Source organism: Acomys russatus, chromosome 15 (assembly GCF_903995435.1).
Source record: "Acomys russatus chromosome 15, mAcoRus1.1, whole genome shotgun sequence".
NCBI classification, from domain to species: domain Eukaryota; kingdom Metazoa; phylum Chordata; class Mammalia; order Rodentia; family Muridae; genus Acomys; species Acomys russatus.
The window spans coordinates 53,319,991-53,338,959 of record NC_067151.1 but is presented as its reverse complement, the minus strand read 5'-3'; the positions used below and the strand labels follow the sequence as shown (position 1 = coordinate 53,338,959).

The 18,969-nt window shown below is 41.3% G+C and overlaps 1 protein-coding gene across 1 annotated transcript in view; it reads right to left on the bottom strand.

Annotated features, from left to right (window-relative positions):
* Positions 1-18,969, bottom strand: part of Gask1b (golgi associated kinase 1B) — a 49,803-nt gene that overhangs the window by 27,473 nt on the left and 3,361 nt on the right. Inside the window, exon 3 of the mRNA XM_051157334.1 lies at positions 2,390-2,604. Coding sequence (XP_051013291.1) covers positions 2,390-2,604 — 215 coding nt within the window. The remainder of the gene's footprint in view (positions 1-2,389; positions 2,605-18,969) is intronic.

Below are 18,969 nucleotides of genomic sequence, written 5' to 3'. Positions count from 1 at the left end.
GGACTAAGAAGCCCTTTCCATATTGTCTGGCTTTTGTAGTACTGGAAAGTCCTGTGTAAGTGGTTCAAGGAGAATTGTCACCAAAAGCCCCACTCAGTTGTGAACTCTATATACTATATTAGCAACATGCCGTGCAAAACATGGCATGCAAAACTGTCACAGGGTCAATCAACTGCTTTCCAATTTGATTTAAGGCTGTCACCAGAGAAAGGAACTCATGTTGGTACCATAAACAAACAAACAAACAAAAAAAAAGGCAAAGATCTGTGGCTGGAGAGCAGACAGGCCCCAGCGTTGTTTTTTACTTAAAAAGATACAGCTTGCCTATCGAAATGCTTTCTATGCATTTGTATTCACACCCACAGATGGAGGGAAACTTCTTTTGTGGTAGAGCTAATGAGACCTAGAGACTTAAGGCAGGAGTCACAAGGCCTCCTGAGGTCACACAAATAGAAAACAATCTCTAGAGAAAGAAGAGATACTTTTGTAGGTGGAACTCACTTGCTCCGAGTCATGCAGAGAGCTGGGGGTGCAGGGCTAGGGGGCGGAGGTTACAGAGAAGGATGTGCAGGGAGTGATGCAGCTTTTATGAGTCCCATCCCATGCTGGGCTCTTTAGTGATACAGCTGCCTTTGAGTCACACACATTTCTTTAACATTTCATCTGCGCATCCGTAAGTTGTGCCAATCAACTCATTGGTTTGTAAAGTTAGATTTGGGTAGAATTGATTCTTCAGTCTGTCATCAGTGCCCTAAACAGGGTGAACAGGGTTTGTTCATGTCTCGCCAAGAAAAGTTGAAGAATAGCATCACAACCCTCCCCGTGTCCCCAAGATGCACATGATCTTAAGGGGTACTAGAGTGTATAAGAGGTAGACACATCTGAAGGCTGAAGTTCTTTACCCATGAGGGGATGGCACTTCTTAGTAATGCAGTTTTGTCACCATTTAAGTGATACCCTCCCTGTTTACCTAGAAGCTCACTAACCACATTGGCTCAGCAAGCTGGATTTGGATGGATCATTTCTTTGATATATCACAGGTGACAAATGTTCATTCATCTTTCTTGAGAAAACATAAACAGGAACTTATGGGAGGTTGCCCCACCCCCCTCTTTTCTCTCTCATTTATTTACTGTCCGTGAGATAGGCAGGTTTGTTTCACCACACTTTTTTTTGCCACAACCTACCAACTCATCATAGGCCCAAAGCAATGGGGCCAACCAATCACAGCTTGAAACATCAAAAACTGAACCAAGGTAATTCCTGCCTCTTTGTAAGTTGATTGTCTCCACTCTCTGTTTATGTCACAGAAAGCTAACTTACGGAGACACAAACACTGACATCAAAGGTCATTCCCTATGTCAACAGATTCATCTCCTAGACAGTGACTAAGCTAGCTTTTTCTCTGCTTTTCAAGTTTCTGTGACAGAGTATCACATATACCAGACTGGACTTGAAATCTCTATACAGTCTGGAAGGATTCTGTCTTTGTTTCTGACTCTTTCCATTTCCTTCCTTCCAGTCATACACACATACATAAAAGGAACTAACAAAATAGGAAATGGTTTTACAAGTGTTCTAAGACAATTCTAAATTCTTTCCCAATTACTCTTTAGTAATAATATAAGAGAAAACCAGTTTGTGTCAAATGGGAGATGAGAAAGGCAGTAGCCAGAACAAGATGAAAGTGAGTCATGGGGTCTTTAGCAGAAGAATTATAGTAGACATAAAAAAAAAAAATCAAGAGCTACTCAGTTATGTAGAGGGATTATTTTCAAATGTCGAATCTTTATGAAAGTATTTTAAAAAGAAACAATGGAGCCAGGAGTAGTAGTGCATAACATTAATGCCAGCACTATGAGGCAGAGGCAGGAAAATTTATCTGATTGCAAGCCCATCCTGGTGTACACAGTGAGTTCCAGGCCAGCCAGAGCTACATAGTGAGACACTGTCGAGAAAGAAGTGGGGCAGTGCTGGAAAGAAAATAAGGAAAATGGTAGTTGTAGTGGTATGGCTACTTGAGTATTGAAACACAGTAGAAAGAAGAAAACCCTTTTGCATCATCAGGCCCCAGGGAGTCTGTGCTCTTAGTTTTGGTAGTTGTCAGAACTTGAATGAGATACCCATTCTCACCAAGCTGTTGTTGGCCTCCAGTATGCATGGTAAAATACATCCACCACTTCTCAATATGTTGTGGTATTGCAGGCTAGCCAGTAGATCACTTCTTCACAAGTGATTTTTTTTTAATATAAGATTTCATAATATGCATGCTGTGTCTGCCAGATATAGCTCTACAACTCCATAGAAACTCCAGGTGGCTGCAGATTCCTTTGAGGTCTTACAACACTGTCAGTCTTAAATAGACACTTAGGGGGTTGGATAAACTTACCTGTAACAAAAAATCAAAGAGAGCCATCTTGGACCATTCATAGTGATGGATTTCCGTGCAGCCCCTCTCAGGTCGGGGAACCCGGCCATTCAGCCAGCACTTTTGTTTCAGGGACTGCTGATAAGTTCCCCAGGTGATCTTCACAGAAGAATGGCTGTCGTTGCTTGCAGATGCTAGAGATGAGTCCCAGAGAATGATAGGACGAGGTTGGCCATCTACAGAATCAGAAAAGCAAACAGTTCACTAAGGATGCTGCCCTATTGAGTGGGCAAGCATCCCCGGGAAGGTCATTCAGTCTTCTGCACCCTATCTCACCTGTGAGATGTAGGATGCTGATTAATGAAATTCCATGCTTCCTGTGTGTTCGCAAGTTTTAATATTTTTATATCAGTGATACTCGTGGTCAGTTATAAGTCTTGTGAAATGGAAAGTTACTGTAGACAGTGAAAAGAAAATTTAACAAGATTTATAGATGTGGCAGGAGCAGCCTACTAACCAGTACCCAAGCATCCTCCGGTTACTATGGTTTTATTCCACATCTAAAGAGCAGCTGCCACAAGAAAGGAAAGAATCCAGACATTTATAATTGTCTATTCAGGGTCTGAGCAGAGCGGTCTCCTCTGTTTGTAATAACAGCTGTCTGACTTTCTGAGGCTCCACCAGGATGCCAGGGGTAGGGAGAATTTTTAGAAGTCACAAGTTTCAAAGAGAACTTGGATGCTTCACATCAATTACGGGAGTCTCCAAAGAAGGAAAGCAGGAGAAAGAAATGTTTTTGTTTCCCTGTTTTTTTCTTTTCTGATAGGAAGTGTGCAAACACAACAGTGCTCTTGAGAAGAGGTAACCCATCCACACATAACCACACATGGTGTCTTTGAGCAAATGTCACTTCTTCAGCTGCCTGTGCGTAGATGATACTTTTTAAAATGTCACTGAAGTTGTTTGGATCTCGGTGACTCAACAGAGGTGCAATTTCTACCATTGCCAAGCTGGATAAAGTAATGATAACCCCCAGCAGAGTCATCATCAACCGGAAAGATCACAACGGAGTTCATTGAACCACACTTCAGGCTTAAAACCAGAGCTGCCACTTGCAAGGCCACATCTCAGCCAAATAAAGTCACAGAGATGGTGATGATCAGGGTGGCTCATAACTCAAAAGTCAGTGCAGCACCCTTGAAGACAGCAACTCATCTACAAACCCCCATAACTCATTCCGAACAAGCCTGAACAGCAGAACCCGAGGAATGTCAACCGGAATGTGCAGACACGCCGGGGGATTTCTGAAGCCCTTTGAAAATGGCCTAGGACGTTTGAAAATCTACAACTTCACCCAGCTGGAAACCCAACCCCTCTTGCTTGAATCTTGCAGTGCTCTTATCTGCAGGAAACAGTCAGCTGCTTGGACCATTTCTGACGCTGGTGGCATACCACCCCAATGGTTTTAAGCAAGTTCAATTAAGCATTCTAACTGCCCCCATCCCAGCCTGTTTCAAAGAAAGTCCATTTTTTTTTTTTTCATCAACAGTGTGGGGTAGAGAGTGTGGAAGGTCCGTGGCTTATACAGAATACTACACCACAGTCACTGGCACACAATTAAGAGACAGAAAGAACCTCTGGCTGACCCAAAAGACCATCATTTTTGCCATTACTTCCTCCTTCTCATTTCTTTTTAACCAAGTGATTGGTTAAAGACCTAGGCAACTGTGTATACTCCAAATACTGTGCTGAATTTTTTTTTTTAAAGAGAGAGAAAGAACACAACCCATGTAAGATCTGTCTATCATATGAGAGAGACGAGCTGCGCCCGTGTGACTGAATATGAATAGAAAATATCATGCCGCTTTCAGAGACAAGCACGTTGCACGTCTGAACTTCGAGAGGCTGTGAGCCAGTGTCCTTGACACCGCGACTCACACAAACAGCATCTCAGAGCAAGGAAGTGTTCAAAGGAACTAAAGCCTAAAACTGCATGGCCACAGGACAGTCAGTACAAGGGACAGGCAGACAGCTGTTTCCTGTACAGCCCAAGGCCTGGGAGGAGCAAGAAGTGGTCTACGGGAGTCAGAAGAACCCTTCTAACCTCCCCTCCCCCATCTTTAAGAGCATCTACACCTTACTATAAAACTAAATAAAAAGAAGTCTCCTCAATTTAGGCAATGAAGAAAACTCTGTATGCCAGTTGTCTGCAGCCGGCAAACGGTTGTGTTTGGTTTGCTTAAGTTTTTCCTGCCCCTTTCACTCCCACCTGAACAAATCAAAGTTTTAGAAATTCAGGAAGAGAGCATGACTAACTCATGGTTGAAGGTTACACTATGGAACCCAACAGACCTCTTGCTCTCTGCTCTATGACATCCTTGTTTTTTTGTTTTTGTTTTTGTTTTTTTATGGAAACATTGGACATTTTAATTTCTTTGATATTTGAATAAAAATCTAATGTTGGAACAAAAGCTGATACATTGGTAAGAATAAAGCCTTTATTAGTACAATCATAGCTGGTGTGGTGTGTACTTTTTTAAATAAATTTCTGAAATCCAACATGTAATGCAGCATTTTATTTTATTTTTTTATATTTTATTTATTCATATTACATCTCAGTGGTTAGCCCATCCCTTGTATCTAAGAGACGTCTTTGCTTTATGACATTTGGCAGTGCCAAAGCCCTCCAAACCTGCCTCCTCCTCCATATCACGGGGAGTGGTCATGGATCTTCACAAGCTGACTTCGCTGTTACTAAATAAGACTGTGCATGAAACAAAGATTCCTTCCCTACGCGTTTATCACTTCTACTTTGTGCAAACATTTGGAAGTCCCTTTCTCAAGGTTTTTGGGACATATTCGGAGCATAATTGTTATCCGTGGCCACTCCGCTGTGGAAGATCAGCAAGATAGATAGGTTTACCCTGATTTCACATGTTGTGCACCATGTACATGTAACTCAATAACAGGTAAATGTTTTTATGTTGACATGTTTAAATTGAATGAAAGAAAAAAGTAAAGCAAATAAATAAAACCCTTCCTCATAGTGCTCAGCATAAATGCAGAGCCAAGAATGTTTTATAGCAGCTGTTTCTACATGTGCCTCTCCTACAGTCTCATAGCACATCAGTCTTCCCCAAACTTTGCTGCTTACTGAGCCACTACTGCATGTCAGGCAGTGCTTTAGAAGCTAAATTATAAGCAGGTGCCAATTTTTTCTTTTCTTTTCTTTTCTTTTTTTTTTGGTTTTTGGTTTTTGGTTTTTGGTTAGTTGATTGGTTTTTTTTTGGTTTTGCTCTCATGAAGTTTAAATTTTCCCAGGATAAGGAAGTAAAAATTACCCAAAGGAAAACAAAACATTTCATATATATGGATCTTCATAGTTGTTTTGTTAAATATTATAGCACAACTGTATCTTCCAACTAAGTATTTCAGTAGTATTGCTGTAATTATGTTGCAGCAATGTAGCCTAGTGGTCTACAGACTGTGCAAATGTGTGTACTTGGGGCTTTGGCAGCCCTGCAGTCTCCATCACAACCACTCATCTACATGCTTGGCTCAGTGGCACAGTAGCTCAAAAGAGTGGGACAAAAGAGTGGCAAAAGAGTCAGGACTGAGCCAACTCAATATTAACACCAAAGTGTGAATTCCATATGATTTTCAGCTGTCATAGTAATATTATCAATCTTTTCATTAGTTTTCAGCCATGTAAAATTACAGATCTCAGTTGAAATCAAAATAGGTAGTGGACCATCTTTGGCCATAAACTGTAATCCTTACTAGCCCATGAGTTTATTAATTTCGTCCATAGATCACAAAATTCTTTGATGGTTTTGTTGTTGTTTTTCATTTGTTTGTTTGAAACATGGTCACACTGTATAACCCTGGCTGGCCTGGAACCTGCTACATAGACCAGGTTGGTCTTAAACTCACAGAGATCACCTGCTTCTGTGTCCCAAGTGCTGGAACTAAAAACGTACACCAGCACAACTCATGGCTTCTTCCCATGCCCCAGTGCAGGCTTCCAGTTGTAGTGATAGCAGGACTTGAACCTTCAGTTGCAGGAACACACCATACTCAGTCATTTGGTATACTTCCTATTCTGATAATAGCAGGGAGTGGTGGTGCACGCCTTTAATCCCATCACTGGAGAGGCAGAGGCACTTGGGGAGGCGGAGGCTGGTGGATCTCTGTGATTTCAAGGCCAGCCTGGTTTACAAAGAGATTTCCAGTTCAGCCAGGGCTATTACACAGAGAAACCCTGTCTCAAAAAAACACAAACAACAACAACAACAAAAAGTCATTCACAAACTGTCAAAGGTGCTTCAGAAAATAAGCACTGTAAGTTTTTCTCCACAGCCATCCAAATTTCCCCAGAAAAACATGGACATTCTTCCTTGACTTTCAGGGAAAGGGATTTCCAGAGAACAAAGAGAGAACTGGTGATCGAAGACGCTCTGGTTGGTGAGTGGAGCACAGGGCCCCTTTTTTTTTCACCCTTGCTGTTCAGTCTTCCTACAATCCCTGAATCTGTGTGACCACTGGAGGCAATAACATCTATCAGTGTAGCCACAGACCCCACAGCAGTGAGGGCCACTAAGGGGAGAATTTGACTCTATACAAAATACAGCTTTTAAGAGGAGCAAAGGAACACTGATAGATCTGAAGTGATGCTGGGGAAATGGCCTCTGAAAACAGGAGCCTGGTTAAAGGCATTCACCCTGAAGGGGTTTTTTTTTTTTTAAATGAGCAGTATTCATCTCCTCCCATTCAGATTTGTCAAAATGACGCAGTGCTGTGCTCCCTGGAGAAATCCTAATGGTGAAGAGATAAAATTCTAACTGTCAGAGTGATGGGCAAGCAGCCTTTGACAGATGTGTGGCTGTCCGTGTGAATTAAAGGTTACACAGCTGTCTTAAAAATGAGACTTGCCAGTAAAACTCCTTTCTTCCAGTATCTGAATATCTCCTCAGAATTTTGATGTTCTCTTAAGTCATTTTTTTTTTCTCTCTCTCTCTCAACAGAACAAAGAAGACATTCTTTGGAAAAGATGGACACGAAAATTAGCCAAGAATGCATGCTTTACACAATCTCCTTTGTCTTCCTGTGCTAAATGCCCTTGACTTTAAATGCTGGTTTTGCTGCACGATAGTGCACTATAGAGGCAGGCCAAGCATGCTGGTGGGAGTTGAATGTCTGCCTGTATTTATCGCCAGACAAAAAAAAAAAAAAAAATAGGCAAAAGTTTTCTGAGCTGCGAATCAAAAGTCCTTTCTATCACATGGGCCAAGTTCCAAGACTCCTTGGATGAATGAGACTAAAAAGAACTAATAGTCCAGCTCAGAGCCTTTCAGTAAACACACAGAGATCCAGGAAAGAAAACATGGACCAGTCAAAGCCAATGGAGCATCTTCACTGTCGGGAATGAATCACAAGCATCATCAAGCCACTGACAGAAAACCTTCAACTACAGACTGCCCACTGCAAAAAGCAAGAAGGTGTTCGCGCATGCTGCTCCAATGACCTAGTGAAACGGCCTAGGTATGAAAACTTGTTAAGTCCTATCAACTCTATTATTCTGTGGCGCCTGGCAAAGCAGGATTTAAATAATATGTACATGGGTCTGGAAAGATGGCTCAGTTTTTCAGCTCCTGCTGCTCCTTTAGAGGACTGAAGGTCAGTTCCTATCACCCACATCACCAACATCCAGCAGTTCACAAACTCTTACAACTCCAGCTCCCAGGGATCTTATCTCTTCTGGCCTCCAAGGGTACCAGCACACATGTGTCATACACACATATGTACGCAAGAATACACATAAATAAAAATAATAAATCTTTTAAGAATAGTAGACTGGCACTGATGGTGTGGTGGTGCCCACCTCATTCCGACATATAGAAACTGAGGCAAGCGCATTTTGCGTTCATGGCAGCCTGGTTTATATCACTGCTTAAAGGATAGCCTGAGCTACTTGAAAAGGACATTATCTCAAAATACCAAGGAATTGGGCTTGAGTTCACTAGTATATTTTGCCTAGCATTCCCAAGAGTACTGCAAACAGTATCTCTATTTCTGTCTCTCTCTGTGTATCTGTCTCTCTTTGTCTCTCTGTCCTCTCTCCCACCCCCTTCTCTCCTATATACATACATATAAGCATACACACACATACACAATTTTTCCCACCTATCTCTTTTTTCTATTTTCATTTTTTTTTTTTTGAGATTACAATACAATTACATTTTTCCCTTTTTCTTTACTCCCTCCAAACTCTCCAATATACCCCTCCCACGCTCCTTGAAATTTATGGACCCTTTTTTCATTAATTGTTATTCCATGCACATATGTATATAATATATATATACATATATATTCCTAAACAGCATATATTCAACTTACCCAGTCTGTATAATATTACCTGTATTCACACAATTTGGCTGAAGTTACCAGGCAGGTGAAATCTATCAGCTTGAAGCTGGTGACTGTGCAAGCTAACATGTATGCAGGAGGCCCATAGGAACGTAAGGTTTGTGTTAGCCTTGAGAGAGGAGTGACTTGGAAGGATTTAATGAAATTTCACATGTAGTCTGGATTTTAGGTAGTTCATATATCAATTTAACAAGTATTTAAAGGTATAATTTATTCTGTAGACTCATCTGGTCCTAAGTTCAGGGTAGAAGAAATATGAATGAAGTATATTTTTAAAAAGAGACTATATTAGGAGGCTTCCAGGGCCTTCAAGAAAGAGCTGAGCCTTGGAGTTCTTAGAACTTAATATAATTGAGCAGGTATACATGTACAGCATAGTTAAAAAAAAAAAAAAACAGATGAAGAAGGGAGGGGACAGGAACAGACAAGAACTAAAGCCTGAGCTCTGAGGTATGTGGTTGGAAGTTACAGGTCATTCAAAGAAACTTTGCTAAGAAGAATTTAAGGGCCTGGCTTGGTGGCACACACCTGTAATCCCAGCATTCTGGGAAGCAGAGGCAAGCAGATTGTGAGTTCAATGCCAGCCTAGTCTACAATGTGAGTCTGGCACAGCCAAAGAAACCTTGTCTCAAAACAAACAAACAAAACAAACAAACAACAACAACAAAAAAAAAAAACTAAAGAAGCCACACAGCGTTGCTTGTATCCTGGAGCCACCACTGTATCTTCAGGACAGAGGCAGGACCCCGCCCTCTGATTATGATACTAACCTACCCAAGATGCACAGAGACAACTTTCCCAACCTGTCCTGCAAGACTATGTAAATCCAGCACAACAAACACCAGCCTGGCATGTCTTACAAGGAAACAAATCTTCATAAGGTTTTATAAGGTCTGCTTGTTTGTTCGTTTTGAGGGAGAAAGGGTAGAGAGACAGGATTATGTAGTTTTCATATGTGTAGATTCCACAAAACTAATCAAGTGGTGAGGTTCGGGATTTGTCTTGGAAATAGATTTCTATGTAAATCAAAACACAGAAATACATCGCTACACAACTATTAGAATGCCTATTATTAAGATTAAAAAAATAATAACTGCTGACAAAAGTCTGGAGAAAAGAGAAACTTCAGACACTGTTGGTGAAAATAAAAATTAATAGAGTTTTTCACAGTTGTGAAAAACTGTGTGCAGGGTCCTCCGAGGAATGAAAGGCGAGTATAAGACATGATAAGCCCACTTCTTGATGGGAACTGAAAACAGAAGCTCACAGAGGAGCCTGCAGGCCCATGTCCACTGAATCCTAACAGCCAAGCCCTGGAGGCAACCTGCATGACCACCGCCATGTGCTACCACACACACATGATGGAGTACAGTCTATACCAGGGGAAATGTTGTCACATAGGACAACATGGATGAAACAGGGTACCTGAGCTAAGCAAGATAAACAGAAGACAGATACTTCACGATCTCGTATGCAGACACTAAAACACTTGAACTCTTAGAAGATGATAAATGCTTGTTTCTCTAGTCTAGAAAGAAGAGACAGAATACTTGACAGGGGCATGTTGATAAAAGAAGAGTGCAAAGTTTCCGTTAGCTGGGACAAAGAAGACTCGATGATCTTGTGACGGGAGGATGGCTGGGTAGATAAGGCACTTGCTGTGCAAGCATGAGTTCCGGGTGTGGCTGCACATGCTTTCAGCTTCAGGGAGTGGCGTTAGGGGGTGGGGGAAGGGATAGGGAGCTCTCAGACTTCACATTGTCTCAAAGGGCACAGCGGAAAGGAATAGAGGAAGACACGCGCCATCTACCTCTTGTGAGTGCGTGGGTGAGAACACTCCCATGTACATATACATGACAGAGAGAAAGGGAACGGTTTTTAAAAATTGCATGATCTGTTGCACAGAACGATGACTAAAATAATAACGCATTGTACATTTGAAATTTGGCTTTAGGAAAAAAAAAAAGAAAAGCTAAAACGTTTCTTATAATGAACTGCCAAGTATCTGAAGTAATAGGTTTAATTGGCCTATTTTAACCATGCCACATCATTAATGTTTGTTGAAACATCTAATTATAACCCAAAAGTATACACAATTATCAACTAAAACTAAAATTAAAGAGGTGTTAGACTTCTGGGTAATTTAGACCACTACTGCAAGAAGAAGGAAAAAAAGATACATGTCTGTGTATTCAGATAACTACCACTCACTTCACAGGTCATCTTCTCTGGGTTGAGCAGGGCTCAGTTCCTCCCAGTGTCTCATTAAGGATCAACTGCTCAGGTGAGCGTGCAGCCTAGCAACAGGGAAGAATACCCTGTGACTTGTCCACCATGACGCGCCTATGTGATCTAAGCCTTCAACTCCACTTTCAACACTATTTTTTTGTTCTGACCTCTGCGTATGGAGCAACCCTGACCACCCACTCCATAAGAGTTCTCTTCTACACAAATGGAAATGCCTTTGTGTAGACTCTTCCTGCCTTGGTGTCGACTTTTAAATGCAGGAATCAAGGCTGGGTGTTGTGGCACAGGCCTTCTATTCCAGCAGTCAGGAGGCAGAGGCAGATGGATCTCTTGAGTTTGAGGCCAGTCTGGTCTATATATACTGAGTTCCAGGACAGCAAGGGCTTTGTACAGAGACCCTGTCTCAAAAAAAAAAAAAAAAAAAAAAAAAAAAAAAAAAAAAAAAGAAAGAAAGAAAAGAAAGAAAAGAAAAGAAAGAAAGAAAAGAAAAGAAAAGAAACCAGAAATCAAATTGGCTTCCAAGGATGGTGGTGATGTGGGAAGAGTGTCAGGCTCTACAAACAACTACATTTTGAAAATGAAGTTTTTACCTTCGGGTAAGCCAGTCTGGGGTGTCTTGGTGTGTATGCAGTTTAAAGGAGCCATGAGCTCCTGACAAGAGTAACCTTATAACACAAGCCCAAGCATATCATTCCCTTCTCTAAAACCCTCCATTGCTCCCCATTTCCCACATGCTGAAGACAAAGCTCAGGGTCCTGACAGGATAAAGCTCAGGGTCCTGACAGGACAAGCCTCAGGGTCCTGACAGGATAAAGAACATACTGCCCATCGAAGTCAGACTTGTCTCACCTCAGCCCCCCAAGCCCCAGACTCCAGCTCAAAACCATATGCATTTGCCTGAGTCCATGCTGCCTTCCCACATCTTTCAGGCTGTCTGCCTTTCTACACCTACACTGGCTCCTACTCTACCCATAGTAACTTGTGAGAGACAATTCTGGGTCAGCAAGACAGCTCAGTGGGTTAAAATGCCTCCTGTGCACACTGGATGACCTTAGTTTGAGCCTTGGATCACACTGTGGAAGAGGAGAAACAACTCCAGAAAGTCATCCTCTGACACACACACACACACACACACACACACACACACACACACACAATGTCAAAACAGTTGTGGCACATGAGTGATTTGCTTCATAATGTTCCAATATCTTTGTATAACTTTTATGTTCTAAGACATGGCCAATGGACTCAGAATAAAAATGTAGCTTCTGCGAGACCCCAGTAATCTTCAACTTCAACGGCCTCCCTAAAAATGAATGAGGAAAACTAGAGAGAAACTTGGAAAACAGATCTAGGAAATGTACAAAGATTTCCATGCCCTTCTCCTGACCAACTGGTACTTGACTCTCAGACATCCATGATGCTACAGAACTCAGGAAGAGGAAAGATGGGGTGGAAAGACACACACATAGGCACACAGCTGCTGACCTCAGGCCACCGATTAGAGGTGGGAACCGTGAGGACCCAGAGGCTACACCCAGGAGAGATAAGACAATAAGGCTGTGGAGAGCAGGCTGAGGAGTGGGGATACCACAGCTGGAGGCCCTCCTGTGACATGATTCATCACAGAGGCAGCAAGGCGGGAGGGTGAAGGATCAGGCTAAAGGATTCTCCCAACTCACATCTGTAGTTCAGCTTCATCATCTGGGCACTTGTAGTATCTTCTAAACTGCAGTTTCTCCACAGGAACTAGGTACCATGAGAAAAGAATGTGTACGAGACTCTTGTAGCACTTAATGAGCTAATGGGTGGAAAGTGCTCTCATTGCAGAAATTAGAAACAACAGTAGCATCCACTGCAGCAACAGGACTTGCTTTGAATTAATTGTAGGTGCCCATTTACTTCTCTCAAGTAAAAATAGAAAAACTACGACAATCTAAAAAGCACACCACAAGATGCTAAATCAGCTTAGAAATTAAATGAAAACAAAAGGTCCCATTTATAAATATGCAGTGAGCACTATTATAAATATTTTTATTATGTATGTATATATACACATTTTGTATCGCATCAATTTTAATGACAAGCAGGTTAAATAGTATTATAAATATCATTATTCTAATGATCATTACTATGCTATTAAACCAAAATAAGGTTCAGTAAGTGACTGAATCCAGAATCAAACTCAGGCAGCACACACTGCCAGTGTACACTCTCAGATGCACAGCTGTTTGAATTAGAACTCCTACTCCCTTCCCATGCCGATAGATTGAGCTGATTATGGCTAAATTGTGCTGAAGCCATAAGCATTGCCCTTTAACTAAGGTAGGAATGGTTTCTCTGGTCCCACTGAACCTGCGCAGTCCTCCCACCAATCCAGAGCTGCAGCACATTCATTTCAGACAGAGAGAGGCCATGGCTTCAGGGGGATATTGCTTGAAGCCTGCAATCAGCGGCAGTCAGAGTCACTCTCACAAGGTTCAGTGATGTCAGGTCCACAAGCACTGTCATCCTGAGCTATGTTAGACAGGGATGCAGTCCCCTGGAGTGAAAGAATGACCAGTACAAAGTGGATAAAGATAAATATAAGGAATAAAATTAAATATACCTCTTCAGAAGAAGTAGATTTGCATGGAGTTGGGGCACATGTTTACAGTGTGAATACCATGACAACCATTCATTGTCACTTCTTGTCTCAGTCCAGTGTGAGATCAAGGAAGAAATTCCAGATGCATAGCAGAAGGTTGCCAGGTCTGCAGTGTGTCTGTGAAGGTATGTAGGGGGCAGACAAGAGGATACTGCAGCCAGCCAGCGATGCTTGGAAGGGTTGTTCAGTAAACTTTTGTCCCTAGATGAATGAAAGTATTAAGCTGGGCAGCTCAATTTGATTGCTAAAGAAATAGCCCTGGGGCTTTTCTGTAAAGAACACAATGTACTTTTGAGCCGGAAATTTTAAGAATAAAACGTGATTATACACTCCTAAATAAATATTTTAAGAAAGCTTGCAGACATGTCAAGGTTTTGTAGGATTTGGAACCAATTTGTGTTTTCAAATTGTGAGGGCGTTCTCAGAATGCCGAGCCAATGGATTCCATCTCCACCTGACCCCTGAAACAACAGGAAAAGCAAAGCTGCCTTTCTTCCACTCTGGCAGATACACCATCAACTTGGACTCCCAGAGTTGCTCCAGTAGAGTTGAGACAACAGGAAGAAGAAGAAAAAAAGCGCACAGTATATTTCTCCTGCTCTGTAATAAGAAGAGGCAATGCAAGTTGGAAAACAGTGAGCAACTTGGGATCCACGATGAATTTAAATGGAAATTTGTGGGGTGCCTGCAGTTTGTCATCTAAGCAGCTCACTGCACAGAATTCTTGGAACTAGCCCACCTTAACTCAGTATGACAGCTCCATGGCAATAAAACAGCATCCCAAAAATAAAGCAAACATAATGCATCTTCCATGCTGGGTATGAAAAATACCAAGACACTTAAATGCTGCCCAAATGGTGTTCCAGAGACCCATTCACAGAAACGTGCAGAATCAAGGGAAGCTTTGGCAAAGCTACTGATTGAGAGGTCATAGAGGGCACTGGGTTTCCATTCATTTATCTATCTATCAATCATCTATCTATCTATCATCTATCTATCTGTCAGTTCATTCATTTATTTATTTTGGAGGGAGAACAAACACATACCAGAGCTCTTGTTAAGGTTAAAAGACAATTTGAGACACTGATTCTTTCCTTCCACCATGTGAGTTCGAGAGATCAAACTTAGAGTCATCAGGCTGGACAGCAAATGCCATCTCGCCAGCCCTGGGCTTCCTTCACAGAACGCGTTGACTTTTACATTACTCTGTAATGATTGAGTCACTATTACTTTCATCAATTTTTAAAACTGTGAAGACAGGGCTGGAGAGATGGCACAGTATGCTTTGTCTTATGCTAGATGAATGTTTTAGATATTTCTCTTCAAAAAGTCATCTGAATATATCCTCACAACACCGTGACGGACCTGGTGCCCTCTACAAATGATTTGAGAGTCTTGCACAAGAAATTAGTATGTCCAACCCCATTTTCATGTGCATGGTTGTTCACAGCAAACAAGAAAATCTGTTAAACGTCAGAATTGTACCTTTCATTTAAAAATAAGTGTGGCAGTGTTCAGAATGGTACATCAATACTTCTTTTCCTGTACTAAAGTATTGTCAGTGTTATATTGTTGAATGAAAAAATAAATACTGTATATTGTCATAGTAATACAATCAGAAACTATGATGCTAAAATTTGCACCGTTTGGTCATTAACCCATAACTATCCTAGCTAGTATTTAAAGCATAGGGTTGGGGAACAGAAGCAACCTGTGAAAGAACTAGCCCATGAAGAACCAAGAAGTTCCATCTTCACTAAGTACTAGCCGTGTAGCTTGAGGAGAAGTTTATAACTGTATATAGCTTTAGAATTTCTCTGCTTAAAATAAAATGGGGTCTGGGTACGTGGATCCTCAGGGTTTTAGATAACTGGTTTCATAGACAAACTTAAACAAAGGAAAGGATTCATTAATCAAGGTGGAGAAAAGCAAGGAAATCCAGGAATGATAGGGGTTTTCCCCCAAAAGGGTTTTCTTCAACTTTTTGTCCTTACATTTGTCACAGTATCAGATGCAGATGTATTTAGAAAGAATTTACTGTTAGACATCACAGTACCTTTACCACATGTGATATCTTGTTTATTATAGTTACTACCAATTCTACTTATCAGACAGTACTGATATTTTATTTTACTCAGTTGTTTGCATTTAGGATTCAACCAAAGACTTTGTATATGTTAGGCAAGTGCACAGCTGGTAATATCTTAATAATGAAGAAAAGGACTCTGAGGCAAAATCCCAGTTGGCCATGTCAGTCCTAACCAGTCTTATGGGTTAGACCCATCAGCCTTTAGTCACTGCACAGTTTGCTATTTTTCCCATGTGGGTGTCCAGCCAACCTCTTTCTCCCCTCAGAGGTTTATATTTCTTAATCTTAAAGGTTTGAACAGGAACCAAAAACTGGATTCTTTTTTAAGAACCCTGGATGCTTTATCATTGGACCTCCCTCAAAGACAGCCATACAACACAAATCTGTGCCCACAATAATGACTAGATCCTTTATGGTGGCACACTGCTGTCATTCCCTACCTAATTACAAATCTGCAACTTTCTTACACACTTTCTTCTTTTTCTAGAATATCTTTGCAGCATTTCAGAAAAGAAGCTGGTATCAGTACTGGAAAGAGCTCTGATTTCAAATATATATATATTTTTTTTATATTCAAAAGATTCATTAAAAATGTATCACTCTACAGCCACGAACTGGTCCAAGAGTAATCTGAGCTAATAACTCTGTAATGATTGAGTCACTATTACTTTCATCAATTTTTAAAACTGTGAAGACAGGGCCGGAGAGATGGCTCAGTAGTTAAGAAAGCATATTACTCTTGTGGAAGACTACCATTCCATTCCCAGCAACCACACATAACTCCAGCTCCAGGGGATCCAGTGCCCTGCCCTGGACTCTGAGGGCTCTACATCCCCATGCATAAGCCAATGCTCAGACACACATATACAGATAATTTAATTTTTCTAATATTGAAAAGCATTTGCTGAAAAGTCTGTATTGACAGTTCCTGTACTATGGCTCAAATTAATTTACAACTTTTCAGCTTTAGGATGGTATTAAAGTGGTGAGAAGAAACAGTACTTTGAATTCTGAGTTTCAACCTTTCCCTAGACTAGCAGTATCTGATGATGCTTTCTAGAAATGCTCAGTGGAAGCATTGTTCCCCGGTTAGCCATCTGACTGTGAGCATCCAGAATGCTGTATTGCAGGTATTATTTGAATACTGTGTTTTACATTCCACCCCGCATATGAAACACACACCTCTGTGTGTATATGAGCCTTTATTACAAGACAAGCTTTCTGGTAGATGGTTTTGCCTAGCCATAGGCTAATGTAAATGTTCCTGGAAGCTACCTGATCATGATTAAGATGGGGTAGGCTGAGCCATGATTCTATAGGTTAGCCATAGGTTAAGTGCATCTTCTAATTCCAGTACATAAACTTATTGTGAGGTGAGATACATCTGTAATTGGGACCCTCTTATCATTGGACTGAATCAATGGAGAATTCGACTGGGAGACCAAGAGTGAGCAAGTCATTCATGTTCCTCCTTTGCATCTCCCTAGGAATGTTTAATAACCTTATGTGGTCATGTGCCTTTAATCAAAGCACCTCTTTATTCTAGCCTTCCATCTCCATATCCATTAATTTCCTAGCAGGGAGCTCCAAGGTCCTATGACCTGAGTACATCTCTCTGAAACGTTTTATGTGGACTGAATACGGTAAGGAAGACCCAGTTCTTCAAACAAAATGGTGCCTGGTAAAGAAGTGACATTCTGTGAGCTTCCGTTATGGTGGTGGTCACTGTTCCCTTGAGAGAAGAGGTTTCCACAGCCTGTGTGTGTGTGTGAGTGTTGGTCACCTGTGATACTGTATTAAATTACAAGGCTCTGATTGTTAAGTATACATAGAAAAAAAAGACATGCCTTGTAGCTCCTTAAAGGATTTGTTTAGAGAAGCCGATTGGTGAAAATGGGAAAGGCTTGGAAATTTGGGAAAAAATATGGAGGAAATAGAGTTTGAATTCTTTATGGTCTCAAGAATTTATTCTTCTTCTATGGCCCCAAACACACATATTTTTCTTCCATATCAAATTAAGTTTTTTTAAATGCCAACTGCAAATAAGGTTCTCGGGAAGAGTCAGTGAGATAACCCAAGCAGCTACACCGAACTCTGCACTACAGGCCTGTTGCCCTCTTTGTATGAGACATAAGTTTATCTTCTTAAACACAACTAAAAATCAAAGAACAGAAACAGCATTTAGGACCGATTATGTACAAGATTTGCTAATTGCCTACTCTCACCTCCATATGAAAAGAAGTGTTTCTAGGCCAAACCCTATCACCTGAGCAAATCCCGTTGCTCCTCTTGTAGGAAACTCATCATAGAATCATTCTAGCATAAGAGCCAATACACCATGCTGATGGTCCTTGGTGTAATACATCTACAAGCCTTATTATTTGTACTGTGGGGAAATGAACAGGAACATTTGTTATTAGCCTCCCACAGCAAACTTTTGCCAAATCCCTCCAGATGAAGCCAAGCCTAGATTTAAGGTAAAAAATATTAATACTTGTCCTTAGCATTAGAAGGTGGAGGCAGATACAGATTTACTGTTTAACATCAAAGTAGCAAGGCAAGAAGGAATTCCAGTATTCGCTGGGCATATTCATCTGCAGTATGTCATACACTCCAGCAGGAAGCATTACTGCCTCCCAGATGCAGAAACTAGTGGGAAGGAAAGATGATGATACGGAATGAGCCAAATTTCCACCAGAGCTCAGACATGCTTATGTAAAGCCAAGCTGCAAGAACAATAGGAGGTCCAGACAGGGAAAATTCACACTCGGTGGAAATGAGGGGGGAAAAAAAAACAACGTAGAAGAATCCTGAGGGTGTCCATTGTGTTCCAGGACTGGTCTGTTCACATGACCTGCCTCACTGTATCAACCCACATGTATAAGATGCTGTGCAGACAGATGCCCGTGTGTCATTTCATAGGCTCCTGGGGGAAGCCGGCCTGACGTCATGACTCTAAAACGCCAAAGGGGGAAGATCCTGAAGAGAGAACAGAGCACCCACTGGAGCCATTTGATACGAAACCCTAGGGATTTAAAGCATCTCACTGAGCTGTGACTGTGACACTATTGATTTATTTCAACTGCCACTTAGGTATGAGGAGGGGACCATGCCAGAGGCTTCTTCATGTTGAATCTCAATTTGGGGGTACGCTAGAAACCCAGGGAACAGAATCAAATATCTAAGAGGAAT